The sequence below is a fragment of the Amphimedon queenslandica genome, unplaced genomic scaffold, assembly GCF_000090795.2.
Source record: "Amphimedon queenslandica unplaced genomic scaffold, v1.1 AMPQUscaffold_13407, whole genome shotgun sequence".
NCBI lineage: Eukaryota > Metazoa > Porifera > Demospongiae > Haplosclerida > Niphatidae > Amphimedon > Amphimedon queenslandica.
This window is the reverse complement of record NW_003546357.1, coordinates 226,100-234,828: the sequence shown is the minus strand read 5'-3', so window position 1 is coordinate 234,828 and position 8,729 is coordinate 226,100. Positions and strand designations below refer to the sequence as shown.

At 36.5% G+C, this 8,729-nt stretch overlaps 1 protein-coding gene and 1 long non-coding RNA gene across 2 annotated transcripts; one reads left to right on the top strand and one right to left on the bottom strand.

Annotated features, from left to right (window-relative positions):
* The first annotated feature begins 2,033 nt into the window (after positions 1-2,033).
* LOC109581980 (uncharacterized) lies at positions 2,034-7,274 on the top strand. The gene is made up of 6 exons (XM_019996509.1): positions 2,034-2,130; positions 2,210-2,278; positions 3,258-3,584; positions 3,667-4,356; positions 4,403-5,425; positions 6,494-7,274. The coding sequence occupies exons 1-6, from the start codon at positions 2,034-2,036 to the stop codon at positions 7,102-7,104; spliced, it is 2,817 nt and encodes a 938-aa protein (XP_019852068.1). The 3' UTR covers positions 7,105-7,274.
* Positions 6,011-6,495, bottom strand: LOC109581997 (uncharacterized). The gene is made up of 3 exons (XR_002184852.1): positions 6,479-6,495; positions 6,128-6,355; positions 6,011-6,030 (listed from the first exon to the last, which is right to left on the bottom strand). It is a non-coding gene; the product is annotated as an uncharacterized LOC109581997 (long non-coding RNA).
* Positions 7,275-8,729: the final 1,455 nt, after the last annotated feature.

The window sequence follows — 8,729 nt, the reverse complement described above, 5'->3', positions numbered from 1 at the left end:
TATTCTGCAGTGAAGTATGATATCTCTTTGATGAAAAATCGCAGTTTGTTTCCATTCCTCCATTCGTTGCGTGTACATTCTTGCCACTTAAGATGGCCGACAGGAAGCCTCGCCTACCCCGTTGATTACATCCGTGCAACAGCTCTATTGGCTTAACCAGATTTCGATAAAAGCTGAGAGAGAGAGAGAGAGAGAGAGAGAGAGAGAGAGAGAGAGAGAGAGAGAGAGAGAACAAAATTAAAATTATCTCCTTGAATCGTGAGAATTTATGTCATCGTAATCTTTGGTCACTTCCTGGAATAAACTCTCTGGTACTTCTTCTCTTCCTTTCCCTGTTGCTTGTTCTCACTGGAGTGTCTGCCACCATCTTTGAGGAATGCAATTAGTGAATGAGCCACGCCCTTATCCAGCCCCACCCTAACCTTTCTGCAAACTAAAAGTAAACAATGGCGACGAAGAGCAGCAACTGTTCCTCTCCTCCTTCTCTCTTCTCTTCTCCTTTGACTATTGGTAGGTAATATCCATTATAAGTACTAGATCTATAAAAATGATTATTTAGAGCAACTTATTGGTGTACTTCATCTGTTGAAGAGATGTGGTTTCCCTCAGACTAGATGGCATGAGCTGGGACTGACACTAGGACTACACAAGAGTACACTGGACGCCATTGAAAGAAATCATCCTGGTGATGTATCTGGATGCTTGACAGAGTGTCTCTCCCAGTGGTTGTCCAGAGCTGATAATGTTGACGGTAAAGGAGGTGCTACCTTTGACTCACTGTCAGATGCTCTTAAATCAATGAATGAGAATGCTGCAGCTGACAAGTTAGATCAAGAGAGTAAGTCAATATCACTGATTGTATTAGTACTGACTGTGTGTGTGTATTCTATAGAATGTAATGCTATGATCAGTGGTAGTGATATCCAGGGGCGTAGCCAGGGGGGGCAAGGGGGGCAATTGCCCCCCCTTTTTTAAACTCAAAATTTAAAAATAATCAAATAATAAGCTACTTTTGGAAGGAAAAGCTGTTCTACAACTTACATATGAAAGGAAAAGGCCAAAGCAGTCTTTCTATGATGCCATTATAAGGCTGAAAAGGTATTCAACGTTGCCTATGATCGGTCAAGAAGTCCGCCATGTTGAAAAATGGGTGTGGTCACGCCCCCAAAAGGGCGTGGTTCCGCAAAATTTTGCAGCGCGCTTCGCACGCCGCACAGCTGCCCCCCCTTTCCAAAAATCCTGGCTACGCCACTGATATCAAAGGAACCAATGATGTACACATACACAGTACTGCTACTAGTGAGTGTTACATTACTGGACTAAAGTATTATTACTGTTACAATGATTGATTATGTATTAAGAATCAATCATGATTCATGGATTAGTATACCAAATACGGATACAATAAATAATTTTAAATAAATTAATTTGGGCGAGCCTGAGCTCGCCCCACGTCACTCTAGCAGTACTCTCAGTCACACCCCGTCCCTCTGTCTGTCTGTCCTCGTACGTCACCCCTATTTATGCCATAGATTGTATTACTTAGTAATACAATCATAGATTGTATTACTTAGTAATACAATCATAGATTGTATTACTTAGTAATACAATCTATGTTTATGCATAGATCTAATACGGTAGATACTATGCATTACCAATACAATATAAAGTCAATTTTAAATTTTTCATTGAAAGTGGGAGCGGTCACAGTAAAATAAAAATGGTGACCAACACACTGGAAGAAATCATGAGCTTTCTAGCAGCAATATACATAGGCGACTATAGGCCCGGGCAAGCCAGGGCTTTGCCCTAGTAGTTTTCAACCAAAACCACACCCAAAAGGTGTGTTTTGTTATTATTAGGAGTGATATTATAGCCACAACTGTTTATACTTGCTATCAGCTCCACTTTACAGTTATTTTAGTGTGGTAACTGGCTTTTGTGAGCTATCATACAGTGAAACCTGTCCTGAAGGTCATCTGAATAATGAGGCCACCTCTCTATTACAGCCATAAGCCAAAATCCCGTACTAAATGGCTGTATTACAGAGGCTGATCTGTAATGCAGCCACCTGCATAATCAGGCCATTTAAAACTGGCCCAAGGGTGACCGGATTAAGCAGGTTTCACTGTAATGACTTTCAGTCATTTTATTAATTGACCACACCCCTAATTCTTATGAATAATTAATGAGCCCTGGTTAATTCAAGATTCTGTAGCCGCCTATGGCAATATAAGGCAGATACACCATCCAAAGACTTCTCCAGCAGTAATAGAAGGTTTTAAATTTAATTAATAACCTATGAAGCTCGTTTTTAATGATGCAATTGCTATAAAAACTGTGAAAGTCAATAAAGCTTCTTCTCAGTCATCTTAACATTGGATACTAGTTATATCTAAAGCTAAGTAAAGCATCTTTACAGACAATTATAGGCAAGAAGTGTGTATGTTAAACTAGAAGACTAAAAGTTAAATAAAATAAATGTTATAAAGTGATTTTATCAGCAGCATTAAACTTTTATCATGTAAATCATGCATGCTTTGAAGTCATCATAGTGGGGAGTCAAGATTACAGATGAATAGATCCAGTGCCATATAATTGTTTTGCTAGCTTAGGCTCGCCCCTTAATGTTCTACATTCGTCTAGTTATTCTATTCTTATGGGAAATCATGAATCTTAATTTAATGGGGCGAGCCTGAGCTCGCCCCACTAAGGCAAGAAAGCATCTGCTTGTACAGGCATGATACTGATAGGGTCATCTAACTATTATTAAAGTTAAATAGCCTAATCTTCATTGAAAGCAGGTGTGGTCACAATGAATAAATGGCGGCTATCAGCAAGTCTGAGCTTATTTGCAGCAAACAGTCAGCAAGATAAGACTAAACTGCCGTCCAAAGACTTCCCTAGCAAAAAGAAAGGTTAGAAAAGCATATATAGATTTTTTTTCTTGATATAAAGGACTTTGATGAGTTGAATGCAAGCCTGAGAAAGCTGCATGTAGCCTTGGCTAGGCTGCATCATGAGATTTATTCTAGCCTTCTAGGTGATACTTCTAAGTTCTCTACTATGTTAGCAAAGCAGATGTAAAATCTTCTTCAAATATGATTTGTTCAGTGACTGCTTTAAACCATAAGCAATTAAGATAACTCAGTTTAATTGCTGCAGAAATTGCTTTGCTTGCTCATACATGTAGATCATACAGCACATAATCTACAGCTTGCATAGGCTCGCCCCTTTAATGTTCTACATTGTTCTAGTTTTGGAAGTATTTTATTTTTCATCAACAATAGGAGCAGCTCCTCCTACTGGTACAAACAAGCCATTGATAGGAGGTCCTCCACTCTCTCCTATTGCATTAATGGATGTACCAGATGGTGGACCAAAAGTATCTGAATTGATAGAGTTTCATGAGTTATTAATCAAAGGACAACTGGAGGAGTCTCTACCACTGCTTGATGCTGATACTATAAGAAAGATTAGAAATGCCGCTAGTGCTGATGAAGGAATGTCTCTTCTTAGAAAAGCATTCGAAGAACATCCAGCACTGTTACATGAAATGAGAGTAGCTACTGGAAAAAAAAAAGGTATAAATGTTTCAAAAAATGCATTAAAATTAGCTAACATAATCTGCAAGCATGTCAGTTTTTATTAAATTACTATTAATAGGTTCATCACAAAAGATGCTAAAGTCTCCTCCCCCAGTAGCACCTAAACCAAGATCATTATCACAAAGTGGACAACCTCATTCACCTCTACCATTGTCAACAACAAAAAAACCACGACCACTTTCACAAGCCACACAACCTCCACCAACAGCACCTAAACCACGTCGACAATCACTAACTGCACAACCTCCTCCAAAAGCACCTAAACCACACCGACCATCAATAACGGAACAACCTTCACGAAAAGCACAACTTCCAACAACTATACCTAAACCAAGTCGATCTCAAGATTCATCATCAGCTCCACATTATCCAACAGCAACAGTACTGCAAGATAAGGAGGGGAAGAAAGATCCATCATTTAAACCAATAGAAGGATCAATGCCACCAGAATACATTACAATGAAAGAGATGTTAGCTGATCTTGTTGATCTGTTTGCAGGAAATGCTCCAGTTATTTCACAATTAAATAATCATCTCTTTTCATCTGATCTCATTCCTAAAGCAGTATATTATGTTACTGTTGGAAGTACTGGACTCAGTCCTTATGATAGAGCTAATAAAATATTCTCTTCAGTACTAGCAACACTTGAGTGTCATGCTAATCCTAACAGTGTGTTCTCTTCTCTCATTACTTCACTAGAGAAAGTAGGACTAAAGAACATGGCATCAAAACTAATGGAAAATTTAAGTAAGATACATATCCCATTTATTTATTTATTTTTAATTTATAATAGGAATGAAAGGTGGTCATGTTGATCCTAAACTAAAGCAGCAACCATCAGTCAGTAAGGGACCACTTCAACTAGTGGATGTCACTGCACAATCTCACACGCCACAACCAACAATCACTGGATCACAATCATCTACTCCTACTACTGTCATTGAGCTCAGTTCAAAGAGTGAAGTTGCTGCCAATATTAAAAGTCTTCATTCTCGTTTTGCATCTCTCAATGTTAAAATGAGAGGTCAAATTTTGAAAATTGTACAAAAAGGTGAAGCTGAACTCATAGATATAGCTAGGAGTGCAGCAGCTTATTTAAGCATTGAAGTATCCAGTTTAAGATATGGCAATGTTGATGAATTATTTGATTCTCTTAAGCCTCATTATGATTTCTTTAATTGTGATGGTGTACTTAAACACTTGACAGACACTTATCTTTCAACTGCAAAAACTGAACTAACTCAATACATTGATAGTGTTGATAAATTCTCAGAATCATCACAATTGAAGCACATACGATCAACAATCAAAGAGAAATTGTCATCATTACCAGCAGCAGCTTCACCAACCACTAACCAAACAAAACTGGTCGTTATTCAGCTAAGCGACAGATGGAATGAAATGACTCTAACTAAATTTAAAAGAGTCCTTCAGTATTACTTTGGGCATAAAGTAGCAGATATTTCTACTATAGTGGACATTGATTTTGGTTCAGTTGTCATTACACTGTCAATACCAACCTCACTATCACAGTCTCTTATTGATGCTATCAATAACAAAACAAACTCAATGAGTAGATTAGGAATATTGGAAGTTGCTGTTGACAATAAAGTGATTCCTATCAGAAGAGAAGATGATAAAAAATTTGACGTTTCACTCCACGAATCAGTTAAAGCTGGTGACAGTTTTGAAGTATTAATGCTACTTCAGTTAGGAGCTGATCCTAATAGTAAAGTTGAGAGAGGAAAGAGTGCAGTAGAGATAGCTAAGCAAGGAGGACACACTCAAATAAAAGAAATACTATTAACTGGTGGAGGTGAGTTATTTGATACTAATATTAATACACACACATAATATACCATTAATACAGTAAACCCTCTATTAACAAGCACTCTCTATAGTGCACACCTCCTAATGGACAGCACCTAGGGTACCAATTACATTCCTTACTGTATAAAATAACCTTCACATGAAGGACACCTCTGTATAACAGAGACACTTTCATATCCCATTTTAGAAGTACCAGTGATTGAGTTTGACAATAAAACTTTATAAAAAAGAGTCATAAAACACAATGAAAACTACCAAAAATCATTGTCAGTATGATTGTAAGTTATTATATACATAGGCGGCTGCAGAATTTTGAATTTACCCAGGCTCATTAATTATTCATAACAATTGGGGGTGTGGTCAATTAATTAAATGACTGAAAGTTACTAACACAAGCCAGTTACCACACTAAAATAACTAAAGATGAACTGATACTGTGTATAAACAGTTGTGGTGATAAAAAAATGAATATCTCACTGCTAATAATAACAAAACACACCTTTTGGGTGTGGTTTTGATTAAAAGCTACCCAGGCATAGCCTGTGCTTGCCTGGGTCTGCAGCCGCCTATGATTATATAGAATCTTCTACTCTAAGAAAAGAGAAAGAATGGAAAGAGAGAAATACAATTTAAATGCAAAAATTCAAAACAGATAATTACCAGATACATGTATATGGTATATGCTTACATTAGCTTGTGCTTTGAAGTGATATAGCTGGCATAAAGGATCAAGGACTATAAAGAGAGAGAGAAAAAGAGAGAGAGATGGAGGGACAATAATTATTGATTCCAACATATTAATAAAAATAATGTACAATTGATTTTTGTTTACTGTCATATCCATGATAAAAGATAAACCACACCCATTCCATCCTAGCAGCTGTAATGACTTACTGGTACAAAAAACCAGCATCACCTGGAACAATTAACCCACAAACAAGCATCATCAATAAAATAATATAATATAATTATTATTATTTATATTATATACCTATTATACTGTGTTAAAATAATATAATACACACATTAACTGACTGACTGTGTTTATTATTAGGAGAAGAGACTGGAGAGGTGGAATGGACCAGTTTTGAAGTAACCCTCATTAAACCATCAGCAGGTCAATGTCAGGAAGTGATCAGTCAATTAACGGACAGTCATCAGTACATTTACCTCAATCTCTCATCACCTGATATTGTATACATATTGATGTCACTAGTACTAGACATAAGAACAATAAAGTGGATTGGTATGCATAACACTAAAATAACAAAAGATGTCATCCTCTTACTGTCACACAAAATAACAAACAATACTTCATTAGGGATACTATTGATCAGTAATGATTCCATCAATGATAAAGGAGTCATTGCACTAACACAATCACTAATTAATAATAAAACAATTGCTGGCTTATTTCTTAGTTACAATACTGACATCACTTCAACCAGTGCTCAGTCACTAGCTGAACTTTTACTCTACAACCACACACTATCTGCCCTTCATCTCAACCATACTAACATTGATACTGATGGAGCACTGAAACTGATGGAATCTCTCAGGACCAATGATACACTAAGGGAATTAGCTCTAGATAAGAAACATAAACAAACTAGATATTCTTTACCTTATTATAAAACTATTGAAAACAGATTACTCTTTGTGTAATTATTTCATATACATATTAGATTATTAATAAATAATTTATATTACTAAATGAAAAAAAATTTTATTGACATGTACATGTATAACATATGCTCAGAGAGGGAGGGAGAGAGAGAGAGAGACATTTTGTTCATCAAAATTCATCATGTGCATAAATCAAGTGTCAGGATTTATTCTGTCAAAAATTTGCCTCTAAAACTACTACATATAGTCTAGCTACATGGTACATGTATGTCATAGGCGGCTGCAGGGGCAGGCATTGAGGGCAATGCCCTACTAGAATTTCTTACCGGAAGATGACATCATCATAATTAGCAGTTAATTAATAATTATTTAGTAGTTATTACATGAAATATAGCTATTTTAATGACAAAAACTACATTATTTTGCTCAACAAAGTGATAATTAGTAGAGAATAAGCTGCTAACTGCATGGTTTATTCACAGGAAGCCAGCCAGCCACTTCATAGGTCCATATCTATGGCCACTTCAGGAAGGCATAATCTACAGTAACCTGCAGCTAGAGTAACTGACTCCATCATATAGCAGCTTCATTATTATCAGCTAGGACTCATTCAACAGCTAAATCACCTAGCTACAGATACTCTATCATTGATAGAGGTCTTTTAGGTACTGAATTTTCTCTTCTTGAACACAAGAATGGCAGGGTAACTCTTCATTGAGAATTTCAGAGCCTTTTTCAACTTGATTTCTTCACAAAATGCTGAAATAGAAGTCTTAACAGTCTTAAAACTCAAGAGCAAGACATGTGGGTGTGGTCATAACCACACCTACTTTTTGACCACTCCCACTTTCAGCCACACCTTTGCCCTACTTGCAGTGAAATCCTGCAGCCGCCTATGATGTATGTGTATATATTCCTGCTATGAAGAAATACTCATTGACTGACCTCTTGGAATGACTTCTTTTCGTATCTCTCTTCTCCATATCCTGATCTCTTGAGTGCCTCCTCTGATGAGAGATGAAAGTAGAATATAACATCAGGACAGGGCAGACCTCTATCAGGACATTTACACCAATCAAGTGATGCACCTATCAAGACAATGATTTTGGACTTATTATTTTTGACTGTGTCTATCCCATAATAATACCAACCATCAAGAGTGCATGTATAAATGTACATACATGTAATACCTAAAGTGTACTTTAATGGAGTATAATAGAGTAAATGGCTCCAAATTTTTATTAAATTTTCTGATTCATATTGATGTCCTTATGCTACATAGCAAGTTTGAGCAGATTTTTGTAAGATTTGCAACAATTAGGAGAACTTAGGTTAACAATGAACTCAATTGATTAAATGAAAGAGAGAAAGAAAGAGAGACTAGAGAGTAGGAATCAGAATGTCTCAAAAGCACAACAACCTTACCTTTTATACCACACAAATAACTTGAATAAATATTCATAAACACATATTAATAAACTAAGTTAATAAACAGCTATTGATAATCACCTATTAATAATGCACATAATACAATAATAATACATCTTACATCTCCCCTCAGTCCTGGTTAACCGTGTTCAACCAGACTCCATATCGAACTGGTGGGCGAGTTGTACGTAAACTCCTACGAGGGGTAGATGGGTTCTCTGTACTATTCTATGAAT

Bases quoted from the DNA above. Each gene is read 5' to 3' on its own strand.
- LOC109581980 (XM_019996509.1), top strand. From the start codon at position 2,034: ATGGCTGTATTACAGAGGCTGATCTGTAATGCAGCCACCTGCATAATC. The intron at 2,279-3,257 runs GTTTTAAATTTA...ACATTGTTCTAG, and splicing joins TTCTCCAGCAGTAATAGAAG to TTTTGGAAGTATTTTATTTT. The intron at 5,426-6,493 runs GTGAGTTATTTG...GTTTATTATTAG, and splicing joins AATACTATTAACTGGTGGAG to GAGAAGAGACTGGAGAGGTG.